This window comes from Pseudochaenichthys georgianus, chromosome 22, assembly GCF_902827115.2.
Source record: "Pseudochaenichthys georgianus chromosome 22, fPseGeo1.2, whole genome shotgun sequence".
Taxonomy (NCBI): domain Eukaryota; kingdom Metazoa; phylum Chordata; class Actinopteri; order Perciformes; family Channichthyidae; genus Pseudochaenichthys; species Pseudochaenichthys georgianus.
Window position 1 is genome coordinate 20202311 of NC_047524.1, and position 18166 is coordinate 20220476.

The following is an 18166-nucleotide window of genomic DNA, read 5'->3' on the forward strand; positions in this document are numbered from 1 at the left end:
CTTTTTTATATAAATCAATAACTGTTCAACCTAAAGCTTACAGTCTTATAATATATTACTCTAAAAAGAGAAATTGAAGCATGCTTTTAAAGATTTACTAAATATCTAAAAACACTTGTCGGCCTCCCTTTTTGTAGTAACAGAAATGCTCATATTTATATATTTCTCATGAGAATATGAAAATAGATTTTGACCATTTCTTTATTCCCTTTTACCTGCCTTATCCTTTATAGCTACATACTTACTTTTATAGCTTTGATTCCAGATTTGGTGATCTGGGTCATCTTGGCCTTGGAGATGGGTGGCTTGTACTCATTCAATGAGTACAGCTAAAAAAATGAAATGAGACAAAAGACAAAACAATGTGTTATAATATGTAACTACTAAAACATAAATCACTAAACGAACCAGCAGTAGCCCAAAGCATCATCCCCTCTCGTCTGTGAACCTTCATTTTGAATATTTGTGGTGAGAGCCACCGGGTTCATACTGAGACGATGTAACGATAGTTGTCTTGCCTCTGACTCATGTTATTTGTTTTGATTCTATCATAATACCATACACGATGTAAATGCTGTGGAATCATATTCGTGTTGTAAATTACGAGTGCATGGTGAGGTCAGCATTAACCCTGATATATATTGCCAAAGCACAGACTTTGTTGTCAATGCATTCAAATCGGTCAGCTATTAGCTGTTAGCCTTCTAATGGCTAGCTATATAATTGAACAAGGTTATCTCAAGTCATTTGTATTCTGTGCAACAGCTACGTTGCAGGAAGCTAACGCTAGTACGGTCAGATTTAAGTGGGAATTATTATCTGGTAAAAGGGATTTGAGTGCGGAGTAGTTCACGCACGTCCATATTAGTTAGTTAGCACTCCAAGTTACGGTGTGGCTAACTTGTTGTAGCTAGCGGCAGCTAGTTAGTTCACGTTAGCACCAGTGTGGAAATATTTGCTCATTGACTGGCATCCAAACAATATGTGTGTTGAGAAATATATTCTCTTCACAACTATAGATAGTACAGTTAATATAATTCAGACTCGGAATAGCGTAACGTTATCGCTGTAATGTTGTGAAAAGCCTGAGGCCTTGAATGGGACTGCCCTCCTCTCCCTTTCTGCTATTTGATGCTAATGTTAGCATACGAGCTAGCGCAAACGTTAATAATAAAACATGTTCTACTCTCGGTGCTTTCAAAGTTGCGAAACGGGTCAAAACAAACCTCATTGTTAAATGATTTGACGGCCTCCATAGTGTTGCTCGTAGGTGACTGCAAATGTTTAAAGATATCTCCTCAATAACCGGTTACAGACATGCATGCTCGACGTTTGGCGAGATGGAGGAGACTGCCAATATGGCGCATAACCTCAATAGACAATCTGTATAGACGACCCCTAGCGTCAGCTTCGGGAGACGAGAAGGAGTACCAAAAGGTCCCTTTGCTTTCTTGTAGCTATACAAGCTATGATCCAAATAAACATCACAAGAATTGTTGTACACGAAGTCAGAATCATATATGTTTGCAATGACCACATACCATTTTACATTTTTTTGATAACACTTTATTTCCCTGTATACAAATAGGCACAATCTGAAATTACTTTCATACCAGAATCGAGATCACAGAGAATCAATGTCACACATCCATGTACAAATATTCACAGTTAACATTTAACATGAACAACATATAAAACATGGTTTATAAAAAATTCATCTTTGTGCCTGGAGCTTGGTTTGGCCACCTTCTAGCTCTCCTAAACCTGTTGCTCTCTGGAGCTGTGGCTGTGCTTATAAGTGATAGATGGGAAATTCTACTCTATAAAAGCCTGCGGTGGTCTATCTCTAGGACAATATAACGTTTTTTTCCTGAGAATGATCTGTCATGTATTCTATGCTAACAATACTAATACGTCCTACCTTAAGTCAAGTAGACAATATTGGTATTAAAGTATTTTTCACATCAATATAAAATATAAATTAAGTTATTGATGTTTGTGGTTGAAAAACTCCAAAGCAGGTTTGCATTACGGTTTTATGTTCTAGATTTGATGTTATATATAGTACAATTAATAGAAACTTTGACTCTTTAATAGTGAAAACCCAAAAGTTATCACAACAACATTTATTCAGTTAGTGCTGGCCCCAGTGTTCAGTGTGGAATGATAAGTAGGATGATATCAGTTACAGGGCGAACAACATGCACCAATCATTTAAAACAGTCGCTGTAAAACACATGTGTAACAGGCAGTGAAGGTGCATGGCACCAATAATTGACTGAACAGTAACAGTTCAAATGTGTTTACTACTGATGAAGTCAAAGTAGATAAAACATACAGTAAACACAAGTGTTTCCACGCAGAAAACAATGGATCCATTATTACAACATACTCCATCATTCCAAAAATATGCACAGGTTCACATAATTACATCATAAAAACAATCTGTAAAATGAGCTAATCTTACAAATCGAACAGTAAAAGTAATACTAAGACACGTTTCACATTTTAACGCGACCTGCTAATCATATAATGTCCAATTAGGAACTAAAAACACAACTCTTCATTGATCCAGTTACTTGTTGAATAGCACTTACAAACCACTGATATGGAACAGTAGTCTCAATTGAAAACAGCAGTGTGTGTGTGTCCACAGTATGTGAGTGTGAGGTCTCTGAGTCCAGTAAAAGCAGTCACGAGGAGTCCTTATAAACTGGTCTCGACCACAGGAACAGCAATGACTGACGCTGCAGCTTTTGTGGCCTCTGGTTCCACCTGCTGGTCATGTTTAACACAGATCTCCTGCAGCAAGGGTCCATTGGCCTCCTTCCACTCTTTGAACTTTTCTGAGGTAAGCCCGGGTTCAGTCAACACCTGCTCTATTGCATTTAGGTCTGCCTCTTTTGACTGTGCAACGAAAGGAGAAAAAAAAAATAGGAAACAGTAAAATAATTGCACAAAGCTCCCCAATTCACAAATAATCGACATACTTCTGCAATTCACACACAAGCTGTAATGAAATGGCGTGCTATAAACAGACCATACAACTGAATATTTACCTTTAATGTGCTGTTGAGGGTCCTGATATGGTGCAATTTATCATTGACAGTGTGGTTTTTACAGCGTTTTACAAAGGAGGCCCTAAACTCCCTTTTCGTGGATGGTTTACGGTCTCCTATTGGCGAGAGGCTGGCCTCTTTTAGATGAATATACAGCTTCTCCATCTCATCTGAGCTGTTCCAACGATCCCCTGCAACAAGATAACACAGTACTGTACCATCACAATATACTTCACAAAGATTATATTTAGTAACTGCCTGTTTTATAACAGAAAACCTTACTTAAAGGGGCCCTATTATGCTTTTTTAGGTTTTACCTTTCCTATAGTGTTTAGGTTTTTGTGCATATAAATGGTGTGCAAAGGGTAAAATCCCAAAGTTCGCTCCAGAGGGAGTTTCTCTTCAACACACTATCCCCTTCCTGAAACGCCTCCTTTGTACTTCTTAGTTTACTTCCGCGACACAGTGACATCACTACGCAACACTCATGCTTCTATTGCGTCATCTAAAACACACACGTGATAGGCTAAGGGGCGGTCCATTTCTAAGCAGTTGACCCATTATATCTGCCTTGATAAACAAAGTTGTGAAAAACAGGAAATCTTCTCTGCTAGCACAATTCTTTTACAAGTGAAAATGACACAGTAGAAATCTAAAATGCAATCTCCTTTACATAAAATGCAAAAAAAAACAGAATTAATAAAAAAACTAAAACAAATTCTCACCTTCACTCTCAGCCCCTGAAACGACCCTCGTAGAATTCCCCTCCGCAGCAGGGCTTTCTTCGTGGGACCCCGCTTCCAGAGAATCCTGATGAGAGGAGCTCTCCGACATCTGGGGGTCCTCCTCTTCCTCAACCTCCCCTTGTGGGAGCTGGGGTGAGTGTACTTGAACTGAGCACACCACTGCCGTTTCCCCAGTTGGAGGGGGTGCTTGGGAGACCAGGTCCAACCAGGACTGCCGGTGCTTGGCGAGCGAGGAGGTGGAGCTCTGTGATGTCATGGTGCTGACGGGGGAGGAGAGCGAGCCGGTGGCTTCGCTGGGGACTGCAGAGGAGTAGGGGGGAGGAAGTGTACCCTGGAAAACAAATTCACTACGGTCAGACTTAGTTATCCCACATCAATTCTAAGTTTGGCTCAACTTGTATTGGACTTGGAAATGTGCAATCAAATGAAAAATATACAGACCTGATTTGTGCTTCCAGGTGGGACGGGTGCATCCACGGAGTCCCTCAGGGTTTGTTCAGAGTACGGTGGAGGGGGAATCTCTGTGCTTTCAGCTTCTTCGTGGTCACTGGCTTCACTGTAACACTCTGCTTTGAAGACACACACAAAGTGAGATTTCACAACATGATGCATAAAGCCAGAATCCTTATCTTGCATATTTCAGATCAGCCTCATCTTATTTCCCCTCTAACCCTAACCCTCTCGTTGTTGCTTAATTGACTGTACTGCTGGTAAGGGCTGCAAGTGTTCAACAACTGCTTCTGTAGCAGCTATTGAATTAATTCAGAAAAGCATTTATGTGAAGCTTTGAAAATGGCCCCTTCTCTAAGTAATAAAACATTTTGTTGTTGACAAAACAAGAGCAGAAAATGTCTGATTGTCATGGGTTCTCACCAACTGCCGTGTTTTGTTCTGTTGGCTCATACTGAATGGAGGCTAACCCGAGCTTATTCAACCACCTAAAGAAAAAGAGTATTCAGGTCAATTACATTTGACAAAACAAGACAATACTTTTTCAGGATGAATACATACAATGTTGAACTCTTATGTGACTTACAGGTTCATGTCTTCATGGCTCTCAGCAGCGAAATAAAACATCATGACTTGTGGGTGGCAGGCCTTGAATGCACTGCATGAGAAAAAGTCAATGGAACAGTTTAGGCATAATGAAAGGAGTTTCTATGTAAAGTGTGAGATAAACGATATCTTTATTTCACTTCATTAATCATTTTCCGGTGGTTTCAAGACTATAGACTGTCTATCTTTCTAGGTCATCAAGGTCTTTTAATAGATAACAGATATTTCCTTTTCAATTAGAACCACTGGTGGTGTGTGGCTTATAGAATCTGACTACGAGCTTACTGTTTCTTCTTGCATTCTATGGCTCGGTCGATCATGAAGTTTGCGAGGTCAATGTAGCCCTCAGCCTTTTCCGCCTGCGACACACAGATTGAACAACAGTGAGCGTTAAAACAAAACGTGAAAAGTCAAAACCACTTCCTTGACAATGACACCTGCTGTTTGAATTGTAGGAGGCTAACTTCTTCTATTTTCTCCCACTGTGTTATGGTGACAGACTAGATCAGATGAGGACACGGCGCCAGTAAATCAGGCGCACCGGTTACATGATGGCAGTATCGGATTCTGACAGGGTTATTAGTGGCACCGTCACATTCAGGAAACTCAGTGACACTGTGTGCCAGCTCCTACAGAGACAGCTGTGGCAGAATGACTCATCTGCTGCCTTATAGTGGGCTTGTGTGACACAATAAGTGCTGTGCTGGTGGTGTGTTAGAAAAATGCTGTTTCAAGATTGTTTTATTGGGGTTTTGCTGTAGTTTGTAAAAATAAATTAAGCAACTACTACTGAACTGAAATAACATTAGAGCTGATACAATGGATGGATTTGTGCCTGTAGCTTTGTTTTGGCTTAATGTTGCAAGGAAGACACTGCAGTACTTTATATATAACTTAAAAAAAAAAAAAATGAAATACATCAGGACAAACAGTGTGTAGATTCTCATTTAGAATACAATGATGGATCTTGTTTAAAACATTTGTAAAATTTTCTTTCATACTTTCTTGCAAGCTTGCATGAGAAAAGAAACGTGTCTATATAATTATATTATATATAATCCAATATGATATTTTTCAAATTACAGTCAACATACAGATCACAATTGAATGCATGTCACTGTTTACTGCGTCAAACAGCAAACAGATATGTATTATTTACAACTCAAAAGAGTTACTGCCCGACTTAATTTTTGTTGAAAGTTCATGAATTTTTAACACGGTATTACTCCTGTTTGCCAAAAGCTATAAAACAATATATATTTTCATGTTCAGGTTTTTGATCCACTGACAAAATCATAGTTGGTTTTTGATCGTTTCCTGGGATTTGTTGACATAATAGAAATACAGAATATCCCCACCCTTATTATTTAAAACAGCAGCATAGAGGGGAGGGAGAATATTACCAATAATATTGTAACATTTATAAAATAAAAAAAATATATATATATATACCTAGTAATGTGCCAACCAGAAAGAAGAACATAGACAATTCGAAAGAGAAAGGAAGTTCAAAAGTGACCAAAATAGAAACTTAAGATTAGCTAGTGGTTTGCAGAACTAAAGATGCTGACATTGTCTTGTACACAGTGATGAGATGCGTGACAGAAGCTAAAGATACATGCATGCATCATACAGTAAATGGCGTTTGACTCACCAGCTGGTTGTTGTACCAGTACAGAGCCGTCTTCTTCAGCACAAACCAGTACTTCTTCCATTTGATGCCCAGGAAGCCTTTGCTCTCTTTCTTCCTGTACAGCCAGCCCTGGTGGTCCGGCTGACCCAGCTCTTTGACCGAGATCCGCCTCCTGCTCATTGTACCATTGCCTGTGTGCACAGAAAACAAATTAAAACACTGAGACCTCCTCCCCTTTGTGTCCGCAGAGAAGCAAAACCAGCTTTGAGCGCGAATATAGCATTAGAGGAAGCAACAAGTTGCAAAAACAAAATGTCAAACAGACCAAACATTTCCATTCCAGTCAAAATAGGCCAATGCTTTCTGTCAATAAGCAAAGAAAATTCTTAAAATAACACCTAAATCTAGAATTCAAAAGTGAAAGCCACATTTAGCCTACCTGTTCCAGTTATGAATCAGCAGGATATAAATAACAACGTCAAATATTGAGTTATCCTCTCGAAGACACACACGCAGAGGGCTTAAATAGCGAAGTGAGCAGAACTGATCGAGCCTAAAGACCTCTGCACACACCAATTGCCCTGCCACTTCTAAAACGCCCACAGAGGGTCGAAATTACAGAGACAAAGTGATGGGAGCCCAAGAGTGTCAACTTACCTCCTCGAATTTTCCTCTTGGATTTGTGTCGGAGGGAGACCTTCAGAAGGAGACAAACGTTAGGTCAGAGACGAGAGGAAGACATGTGCTAGTCTCAGACCTAAACGCTAAGAAGAAGAGGCTCTCTATAACATCCTGTTTCTCACATCGATTGTCACATGTTTTCTAGCTGCTGTTCTCTCTATCTCCCCACACACATTAACACACCACCACTCCTCTGTAACATCCTGAACTGTGACTCTCTCTGCTCTTTGCTCTCCTTTTCTCTTAACCTTCAACTAAATACACCAAGAGAAACCAGACTGCACAAAAACCAACTAGGCGTACAAACCCCTTGTTCCTATACATATTTAACTTTTCCATCATAAAATAGAAAAAGCAGAAGTAGTTGAGAGAGAGAGCAGGGTATCTATAACATCATTTGCGAGAACAAGGCAACCTCTGCCTGATTGAATGTCAGAATTTAAAAAAGGAAGGAACACTTACAGGGTTGTAGTCATCGGCAGCCATGGAAGGAGGCACAGATATGGGGAAGGCAGCCTGTTGAATAAAACAAAAAGATATCAACAGATGCTTAGGTTGACAATTGCACAACACACTGATTCATGGGCAATGCTTTGCTCTAACATGACAAGAGGAAGTGATGTAATGGGCACGTTTCTCTATTTCTGTGAAAGAAAGGGAGTAGATACACTTCTTCTATGGAATGAGAAGCAGAATTAGAAGAAATAGGTTAAAATCAAATAAAAATCCTTATGAAAAGTACCTATTCACAGTGTCACAATAATCAGTGTCAGCTGTTTTGAATAAAACACATACCCATCTACAGTATCCTAAAATAATAGCCTTAAAATATATTAAAAACATTACTTTTTAGCAGAAAAAAAAATAGACATTTAGCTTGCAATATTTCAAGCTAAATGGCCATTGACATGTCACATGACATATTGAGAAATCTTGGTTAGCATTATTGACTAACTTCCTCTGCATCCCTAAGTTCCTTTTTTTGTTAAAAGTCACAATTCTGGCTTAGAGAGACAAGGTTGACACAACACACAAGCAGTACCAAACACGTCACAAATAGCCAGTTTACAATACAGCAACAAATGGGTGTAGAATCTCAAGCATCCTTTACACATCTGTGATTTGAAACCTCTCCCTAAGCGTCACATTGAGCACTTCACAAGAAAACCCAGCCTTTAGGTCAGGACACGTAAAAGCACAGGTGGTGGTGTTCGGGTCAGGGTCACAGGGTCACGAGTTCAAGTCCCACTGCAGTTGTTCGCATTCAATCACTCACCACAAACTCAATCTACAAATGTCCCCCGTGAGAACACGAAAGAAAGGAGGAAACTCATACCTGGTGCTCTAAAACTTCACAGATTCACTTCAAGTCCAAACACAGGTGGGTATAGGTATTCTCTGTTACACTGAGTTCACACAATGACAGCAAAGAGCAAACTATTGCTAGTAGCTCTAGTTTAAACTAAATGTTTGTGTATGTGTGAAGGCGTGGTGACTCGTGTCTGAGTGTCACTGTGTTGCACCACACAAATGCATCACATCTTGTTTTCCGGGTATCTGAGTTAACAGGCTGCTTGAGGGAGCTAGATGATGATAACCACATCAACCACAGTGTGTGTGTGTGTGTGTGTGTGTGTGTGTGTGTGTGTGTGTGTGTGTGTGTGTGTGTGTGTGTGTGTGTGTGTGTGTGTGTGTGTGTGTGTGTGTGTGTGTGTGTGTGTGTGTGTGTGTGTGTATCTGAGTTCCTATTTGATTTGATTTGCAGATGTGAAAGGTTAATTATTTGAGGTTGACACCGATTCGACAAGGTATCTTCACTATCGGGTTGTTTTGGTTGCTGTAACATTACTAATTAAATAAGTAAGTAACTAAGTAAATTACTATTTGAATCTTTTGTGTTTATTATTATAAATAAACACATGCTAATCCTAACAAAAGGTAAACATTAATTTCACAAATGTAAAACATGTTCAAAAGCTGCTTGTTAAAATCAAGTAAATTAAAAAAGTTCTTAAAACTAACCGTTTCCTTACATGTTAAATTAAATTACATAAATGTTAAATCTGAATATGTGAAATACTATACGCAGTCTACAATTAAAACGACTGACATTAACATTCAAGTAAGTTCAGGAAAGTAAAAATATCCTTAAGTCCTATAAAACTAACATGAAGTCAGCGTCAACCGTTAATAACAACCAACGCAGCCTGTTTGTTATGGTGGCCTAGCTAGCCACAAACGTTGTACGCAAAAAATGCAATTTTGGGCCGAACAAAATATATATAATGTAACTGTAGGCCTACCTGCCACCATATTCTCAACGACTGAAGACTGGATCTAAAGCTCAGCTCAAAGTCTGACCAAACATTGGCGAGCATGTCGAAATAAAACAAAGAAGAAACTCGAAGAAGGCTCGGCTGGTTTCAGGTGAGCTCAGGACCCTTTGGGGTGTTACCCTCTTTCTTCACCTGAAAGGGCTTAACTCCCACCCAAACGCCCCCCGAGTGAAACACATTTTAAGTGCGTTATGTAAGTTAAACGTTGGGACAACTTTTGAGCATTTGCAGGCATTGTTATTGTATTTCCCTCAATAACAATATTTTACAAGTTTACGTGAATAAGTCCACGCAGTTCCCACGTATGTCCGCTAGGTGTCGCCAAGTTATCGCTATGAAACAAACACATGTAATGGAGATCATTATGAGACATAATCGTGAGAATCCTTTATGGGTACCTTGAGAAATAAGGAGAACAACAAGTATTTCACGCTACAGTCTTTTTAAGGCTGTGGCCTGACTACCAACACCCTTCACTGGTTTGGTTTGTAGCCATAACATTACTGCTTCGAGCTGTATCTGTGCAGAAACTTGGATGTTCCCCTTCAAAGTTGGCCTGTGCTGAGATAGCGGTAAACCAGCAGACACATTCTTGATTCCTGCATTATTATAGTCTGCATTGCATTTCTGCCTAAATAGACAGGGGCCTCTTCTCTCTTTCCACTTGCTATTGTACTGCATCAAGTGAACTGACCCCGTCCTTTTATATCTCTCACATTCTCACACTGTAGCTTCCTCCCTGCCTCCCCTCCCATTTGTCACCCATTTTTTTTCATCCATATCAAATAACTCCCTTGTGTTACCTCCTCAAAAAGCTTCTCCTTTGACATTTCAATTAAACGTGTTGAATTAAATTAAAGATTTCAAAACAATTTACACTCTTCCTGTGTCTATGATAAGGTGGAAAAGTCCCAGCATGGCACTTTAGTGGGTTTTAAAGGGCCATTTCGCAGAAGCTGTGTTCGGGTGGAAGTGAGGTAATTTTGCCTGCTTCTCATGTCAAAGGCCTGAAGGATTCACGAGAATGCAAATTGGTCACACCATTGTAACGCTCAATCTCCCATCACGATCCATGCTGAGAATTGTCATGGCACTTAGCTAATGCCCAACCCCCTCCCACCCAGAAACTGTGTGTGACGGAGAGAAATGAGAGAGGGGGGCAAACAGAGTGGCTATTATTCAGCAGGGGAATCTCGTCACACAGCGTAAAGGGTGCAGGGCTGGAAATGATATCAGATTCTTGCTTGCTCAGTTTGACAGTGCTGCATGCCCCTCACTTGCTGTTGCCCTGGCATATGGGCACCACCTCAGTTTAGATGTTGCTACACATGCTCACTGAGTCAGTATAGCTCTAAATGCTGTTTTGATGACTGTAATGAGGATTTTAAATAACATTTAGTTTTCTTTTATGCAGCAGATGTATCGGTCTATAAAAGGTACACACACAAATAATCCAAAAGGAAAAAAAGCAGTAAAACACTCCATTCATAACTGTCCTCCCAATTCTTTCCTGGGTCATCTTTTTTTTTTATATATATATATATATCCTTCTTACTGAAGTAAACGGTTTTTTTGTAAATTATTGAGTGTTCTTGCATTTTAATGTGTGAGTTTTTTATATACCTCGGGACTGTGGGAAACATAATTTCGGTCTTTCTGTTTGTACAAACATATTTTGAGATTGACAATAAAGTTGACTTTGACTTTGATATAGCTGCTGACAGAGGGGTCAAGGTTTTCTTGTTTGGTGCAACAACAAGTGTCCATTGAACCATAAATCTGAACAAATGGGATTTAGCTTAATCCATCTGACCACCTCCGGGGTGTATGTGCTGCTAAGGGATTGACAGTAACTCATATGTATGGCCCAGAGGTGTGTGCAAAGACAGCAAAGAGATCCTTAGTTTACCCTTTAGGTCATTTCAGTTCTACACCTGCCAGAGTCAATAGATGCTGAACAATTTCCACTTTTAGCACCTTCGATGAGGAATAGGAAAAATTATCTACAGCCATGCTAGCAGCTCTGTGAGGAACTGCTTTGAGCTACATGCCCACAGTGCTTATGTTTGGCATGTTCAGCATCTTAGTTTATTGTGGTAGCACGTTAGCTTTTTGCTAATTAGCAGCATCAAACTCATAGCAAAGGTTATGTAATATTGTTTTGGTAATATTGAGCTAACAAAAATACTGCAAGATGAAACTTTAAAGGGGACATATCATGCTCATTTCCAGGTTCATATTGGGTTTGTCAATCAATGTTCAAAAAGCAAATGTATTTTCTCATAGTGTCAGTCTGAAAATACTTGTATTAATGGTCTGACTAAAACGTTTAGTTTTAGCATCTGTCTCTTTAAATATACTCAGATGGGAGCCTGTATATTCTAATAAGACTGTATTTGACAAAGGAAGGAAAGCCACATTTGGATGGCTTGCTGAGAACCATGTTTTCTAACCAAGTGGGCAAATATAAAACTACATTTGGTTGTCTTTTTTAAAAATGTGTTGGTTTTTGGAAAGCATTCTAAATACATAAATACAAGAAAGTGAGTTTTTCCTAATATTCCTCCTTTAAAGAATCACCAAAGTTCTTTAGGACAATCCATGCAATAGTTTACGAGACATTTTGCTCAAAGTGAATAATGAAAACACATGGGCCTACCAAAATGAGTAGGATTAATTCTCTGAGAACCATTATTATCTGTACAAAATGTCATAGTAATCCATCCAAAAGTTGGTGTGATATTTTGGTCTGGACCAATGTGGTATACCACATTGCAATAGCTAAAAGGGAAGAATTCACGGTGTCGACTCAGACTAAACATCTTCAAGGCCTGCATGTTTTACTACTGCATATTAGCACTGGTGGTTTGTGTCCAAAAGAAGGAAAGTCTCTGCGTTGTCATATCTGTGTGCAAAATAACGAGCCTGGAATTGAGGCTCTCTACCAAGGCTGAGAGCAAGTGGCATTCCTTACATTGCACAACTGTTTGACCACATACATTTATCTGGTGCAGGATTGATAGCATTCACTTCAGATAAACCCAACACAATATACTTACTGCTTGGGAGAAGGACCAGGATCGTATTTGTGGCTGATTATACCTGTAAGAACAAAGTAAAGGTAATGAAAGTCAGCACTTAATGATTTTTAAACGGACCATTAAAGCTGATCAAGCAGTTCTAAGACGCTTCATCTATCCGTCATACTTTAGATCAGACATTAGCGACTTCAGACTTCCAACACATACGTATTGCTTCGCAGACATGATTTTATCTTTCAGCCACAGCAGCATGGGTGGACATGAAACTTGTTACTAATGATGAAAATATTCGATATACCTCAGCTGGGTAACATAATTTGTTTTGTCTGTATCCTATTATCCATATTCAAGTCTGTCTCCTCTTTAAATTACATATTTTTTTACATTTTTGGAAATATGGTTTATTTTCTGCATTACACTGTCAAATATTTTTACTTTCCTAGGTAACCAAATTAATGGTTTTGCCAATTTACATATTGCATGCTTTGTCATGAGGAAAACAACTTTTTTTTTGTTTCTTTACGGATTAACACGCCATGATTAATTTGACACTTGATTAAATCCGCCATCAATCAACCCCCGCCTGCATCAGTGTTGCACGTTTATGAACCTACACCAGCGATGAGTCAACTGCGTATCTGCAAGAACGACAATAGCATCTCTCTATATATCATACATGTGAGTAATGTGTTATGATGGAGCGTGCAGCAAACAGGATGCCATGTGTTTGTGTTTGGCTCTCAGAATAGAACTGCCAGGGAGGGCAGCAGGCTGGGTATTGTGCGAGAGGTTTAGTCATCAATCACGGTGTTAATGTGGGGAGTCACACCTCCTCGGGCCCTACATCCAAGACCAGAGAAGATACAGGGGCCACTGATGACGAATTGCAATCCTCGCCATATTTCGCAGAAGGATGCTGTTATTTATAGTTAGAAGAGTCAGGGTTTGTCATAACAGTGACATTTCTAAGGATTGTGCAGCGTGTGAAGGTGTCTGGATGGACTCATTGGTGTGTGGGAACTGGTCCTGAGAGATAACAATGTCTCCAAAAACACAAATATAATTTTAAACAAGGCTATAAAATGATTAACCATCCAAACAGTGGTGAAATGTCGGCACTTCAACAAAAATATCCATTAACTCTTCTGAAGAGGTATGATAGCGTTGAGATTACTACGTGTTTTAATACTTTCATCATTGTTAATTTAAGCCGATAAGACACGTTTAACGATTCTTTGCTCTGATAAGATAAGGAAATCTATTTTTATTCTTGGTGTAGGAAATCAGTTTCAATAATGTTTCCTAAGGCCATATCCTGGCATTAAACAACTGATATACCACAACTCTTGGATATTAACTTTAAAGTGTTTACCTTACAGCTGTCGGCATCTGTTTCTCTCTCTGTTTCCTGAATGAATCTCAGCCTGGTCATCTATAACGTATTTTCCCTGATGATAAAAGCAGCCCACCCTGTGGCTCGTTTTAAAAAGATTCCACGGCCCGCTAACTGTCACTCCCTGTAGGAAAATTAGACCCACCCTGTTCTTCGGTTTCTCTATTGGACCATAAACTATAAAACACTGCATTTAAATGTGTTTTTGTGTGTGTGTGGTAGAGAGTGAGGAACTTACCGGTTGAGGAAGTCACTGCTAGAGTGCCAGTCAGGTCCCTGCGATACATAAAGATTGACGTTAACGCATGTTGGAGACCAATCTTGTATAGTTGCACTGAAAGCCTCAGTTTGATTAAAATACGCAAAGATTCCCTCAGGAATGCTGTTGATCATTCTAAGATTGTTCTGTTGGTTTTGCTTATCCTAATCATTCAACATACACTCTCGAACTCAAATTAACTGTCACACTGCAGCGTCTTATCTAGCAGGCAGCTAAATTGTAAATGTGTAAGTTGTAAATGTGGCATGTGGTCTTTAATTCACATTACAAACTATATACTTTTTGCTAATTATGTGTTGTTTCATGTCTTCTTAATAGGAAAAAAGGAAATGGAGAACAACATTCTTTGCATTCAAATGTCGTTTTTGATCAAATAACAAACAATATTCCACATGCATATACAAGCCATAATTCATTCCCATGTGACCGTTCAGGATGTGCAGGCATGACATGTTAGTGGTTAGTAAACTTAGCAGTTGGTTAAACAGAGTGCAGGTAGTATTTAGGCAGACCACAAGTTTTCAGAATGTGCAAATTAGTAAAGGACCGCAGGCGACTATGCCTCAGCAAGCTCGGGCAGAGCGAGACACGAGGAAGAATTAGTGGATAGATAAGAAAAGCCCATCCAAAAAAAGTCATGCAGAGAAACAGGCAAAGGGGGAAAGAGGGGGGGGGGGATGTTTTCGACAGCAGTCAGGTCTTCGGTTCCATGATGCAAAGCTGCTGATCGTTCCCCAGGCAAACACTTCTTCAAAATCAATGAAAACGGCCAAAGCTTGTCAGTAACCCTAACCTGGCTTTTAAATGTTTAAAAAGCAACATATGTGCAGGAATAAGATCCCCCGATGAAAAAACCTGCTTTGACCATATGGTCCCCCAGCTGGAAGTTACATTTCATCAAAGAGGGAGGTAGTTGCATACGCATCACCATCTGAGACACAGAGAGAAAGGTAACTCGACATTGGCTATCCTGTTCCACCGCATGCTTAAAAACCCCAAGAGGGTTCACCTCAAAATGTCAAAGCAGGTTAGAAGCCTGCCACTTCAATACTTTGGTCCTGGAGGTTAATAATGACTTGGGCTGCCCTCACTGACAGTGTTATAACATATGGCACTTATGTGATACTTAAACAACATAGTTTTTAGGATATAATAACATCCTGCATGCTACATTGTAGTTACACGTTAAGCAGAAATTCCACACCCAATGGTAAAATAAAGACAATACAAATGATCACTGACATGAACTGCAATTTTTAATAAAAGGCTATTCAAAACTTACAAAAGGCAGTTAAAGCAACAACAGACACTTCTTCCCTGTTTTAAAAAATAATAATACTGTCATTCTGTCTCTTGTGATCAGTCAGAAAATAGAAGGCCGTTACACCAGTGTGTCAAAAAAGACATTGGCTTAAAAAGACCATTTATTACTGTCAACCAGCGGTGTGTGTCGGCCCTTCAGGTGGGTCATTTCAGAGTCAACGGAGAACACAGGATATACAAGTTTACTGAAATGGAATGCATAGCTTTAAAACCAGCACAAATATTTGCTAGTATAAACATCCTTTTTACCAACCAATTCAGCATCGTCAACTAAAGTGACCATTAAATCCTCTCTGAAGTGTGTGCATAGCTTACAAGAGGCAACCTTTGGTGGAGGGTAATGTAACCAACTCACAAAAGTGTCATTTGAGAAAGAAAAAAGGGACACGGTTGAGTTAAAGCAGTATTACTAACAAAATATGCTGTATTCTTATAACTTATTTATGCAAATGAAATCAAAATAGCTGACGAAATATCAGGCAAGTATTAAATAACGGTACCAGAGAGCATTACAAGTGAAACATGACATAGCTTAATATGTACAGAGGAGTCCGTAGACAGCACAAAAGGCCAGTGTCCTAAACCTGAACACACTGTGTCTTCTTGAGGCAGAGATGGGACTTGTAGTCAGAGACGAGGAGGGTTGTAGGCAGTGTTAAAGGGGTGATGATGTAATGTAGTACTACAAAAGCAGGTTTGGTTGAGGAGTAGTAGTTGGTAGTAGTAGTAGTTACACCAGGGAAATATGGAGGTTTGGGGGAGAGAGAGGAGTGTGAGAAAAAGCCCAAAGCTGTTCAAAAAAACAAACAGCTGGATTTAAAAAAAGGCACTGAGGAAGGACAATAGACAGGAAGCCCCGGACAGGAAGCGCATCATCAGTGAGTCAATAGCTTAAGCCGCATGATCCAACTGACCAGTAGGGAGCGATCTGCTGTGGCGCGCTTGGAGGCGGGGCCTACGGGGGTCTTTTTCAGGTCCTCCTGGTAGGGGATGGTGGCGCTGTTGTGGAGGTCTGAGTTGGAGTAGTAGCGGCTGCCCCTGATGTGGTCCACTCTGACCAGGTGACGCTCCCCCGCAGGCCTGTAGGGGGGGGACACCGAGGGGGACACCGAGGGGGCCTCCTCTGCGATGGTGGGGATCCTCTCGTTGCTCAGGTATCTGTGGAGGAGGTCTTCACCTGAGGCACAGAGACAACCAGAAGTCAGATTGATACCACTCAGATCTGTCTGAAGATAGCAGCTAATTAGCCTAGTTTAGCATAAAGACAGGAACCGACTAGCCTGGCTCTGTGAATTTAAATAATGTACAATTAACTCAAGAATATTTAAACATCTTTTATGTGATGCATTTTATGGTCAAGGAAGCTCCGTCTATACATAGACACGTTTTTATAATTGGTTGTAAATGTACCATTATTAGCGATAAATATGTAATAATCTCGATTCTGGCCTGTTAAATGTTCCCAAATGTCACATCAGTAGAGTAATGAGTGTATTGTGCCATGGCTCTGTTTTGTAGCTTTATTGTTCATTATCTGTATGGAACACGAGTGTAAAAGAGTTCAAAAAGTGTCAAACCACAAATATGTAATCCTTAAAAAGTTATATGTTTTGGGGTTATACAAGGTATCTTCATTTCTATGGAATTATAGTGGTTTTGCATCAAAGTGAAAGCATGCTTGTCAATACCTTTCCTTCCCTGTGTCCAGGGCTTAGCGTAGGGGTCTACCACACCCAGGCAGGTATCCACTGGCATGGAGAGGGGCCGGGGCTTCCCTGGAGACAAGAGTTTAACATTGCATTCATTTAATATCGTATTTATTCATTATCCACTGTTGGAAAGTTTTGGAGATTTGAAGGTTAGAAATGATGACTGACCACGCGAGGGCTTGTGCTCCCGCAGTCTGCTCTGGATCACGTTGGCCTCGATGGGACAGCCGAAGCTCAGCTTGTCGTATTCTGCGATGCTGCCGTGCCTCATCCTCTCCTGGTCCAGGTAGGAGTTTGGAGACTCGGAGCCCTTTGGTCTTTTACTGACACAGATGCTGCTGAAGGTTTCTGTCCTCCCCTCTCTGTGTGGAGAAACACATGCTCATTCATTCATTCATTACACCTTCACACTCCACAGTTGGCAGCATAACACCATTAGGATGGTTTGTAAGCAGAATTATGTTATGCGTCTTTAACTCAATAAATATGATGTGCTAGAAACAAATACATTTAGGTAGGACTGAATCGTTTCAGGAGTTGATTTTCAATTTCTACATTTTTATTTGGCTACGCTAATATAATAACTATCATGTTATTTGTGGAAAAAGCTTCCTGCAGTGGCTGCGTAGGATTGGTTCTGACTTTTAACATGTCCAATAATTCCAGAGCATCAAAAAGTCAACATTTATAGAAAAAATAAACATAATAATGTTTTTACATCATTCCATATGTGTTGACTTTGAGCATTTCCAAAACTAAATATTCACTGCATTCAAATAATGGTTTGCTCTGGCTTGATGAGGTACAGACCTGTATCAACAGTCCTACCTAGCAGCAACCTAACAGAAGCATAAATTATATTTATATTACAAAAGAAAGGGTTGATGATGCCTCGAAATCTGACAACAG

The 18166-nt window shown here is 39.9% G+C and overlaps 3 protein-coding genes across 5 annotated transcripts in view; all 3 read right to left on the minus strand.

Annotated features, from left to right (window-relative positions):
• tiam2a (TIAM Rac1 associated GEF 2a) overlaps positions 1–1392 on the minus strand; it is a 123971-nt gene extending 122579 nt beyond the window's left edge. Inside the window, exons 1-2 of the mRNA XM_071207151.1 lie at positions 1227–1392; positions 246–329 (exon numbers count right to left, since the gene is read on the minus strand). Coding sequence (XP_071063252.1) covers positions 246–329; positions 1227–1256 — 114 coding nt within the window. The 5' untranslated portion in view covers positions 1257–1392. The remainder of the gene's footprint in view (positions 1–245; positions 330–1226) is intronic.
• Positions 1393–2076: 684 nt separating this feature from the next.
• Positions 2077–9568, minus strand: ipcef1 (interaction protein for cytohesin exchange factors 1). 3 transcript variants are annotated; one of them, XM_034111384.1, is made up of 11 exons: positions 9479–9568; positions 7638–7691; positions 7152–7191; positions 6516–6685; positions 5147–5220; positions 4842–4913; positions 4679–4743; positions 4247–4374; positions 3785–4136; positions 3060–3250; positions 2077–2907 (listed from the first exon to the last, which is right to left on the minus strand). In XM_034111384.1, exons 1-11 carry the CDS (start codon positions 9551–9553, stop codon positions 2707–2709), a joined length of 1422 nt encoding a protein of 473 aa, XP_033967275.1. In that variant the 5' UTR covers positions 9554–9568; the 3' UTR covers positions 2077–2706. The 3 variants fall into 3 exon arrangements, with proteins under 3 accessions (XP_033967275.1, XP_033967276.1, XP_033967277.1); XM_034111385.2 differs by lacking the exon at positions 9479–9568 and adding an exon at positions 8512–8633; XM_034111386.2 differs by lacking the exons at positions 7152–7191; positions 7638–7691; positions 9479–9568 and adding an exon at positions 6934–7092.
• A 5891-nt stretch (positions 9569–15459) lies between these two features.
• The window catches only part of cnksr3 (cnksr family member 3), a 34542-nt gene continuing 31835 nt past the window's right edge, over positions 15460–18166 (minus strand). Inside the window, exons 11-13 of the mRNA XM_034111383.1 lie at positions 17426–17619; positions 17237–17323; positions 15460–16725 (exon numbers count right to left, since the gene is read on the minus strand). Of these exons, the coding sequence (XP_033967274.1) occupies positions 16424–16725; positions 17237–17323; positions 17426–17619 (583 nt within the window). The 3' untranslated portion in view covers positions 15460–16423. The remainder of the gene's footprint in view (positions 16726–17236; positions 17324–17425; positions 17620–18166) is intronic.

What these genes read in the sequence shown, in the direction of transcription:
- ipcef1 (XM_034111384.1), bottom strand. Translation starts at nt 9,553, where the DNA reads ATGCTCGCCAATGTTTGGTCAGACTTTGAGCTGAGCTTTAGATCCAGT. An exon ending in AGCCATGAAGACATGAACCT is followed by an intron (nt 4,744 to 4,841) that starts GTAAGTCACATA and finishes CTTTTTCTTTAG; the next exon opens with GTGGTTGAATAAGCTCGGGT. An exon ending in CCCTCAACAGCACATTAAAG is followed by an intron (nt 2,908 to 3,059) that starts GTAAATATTCAG and finishes TTCGTTGCACAG; the next exon opens with TCAAAAGAGGCAGACCTAAA.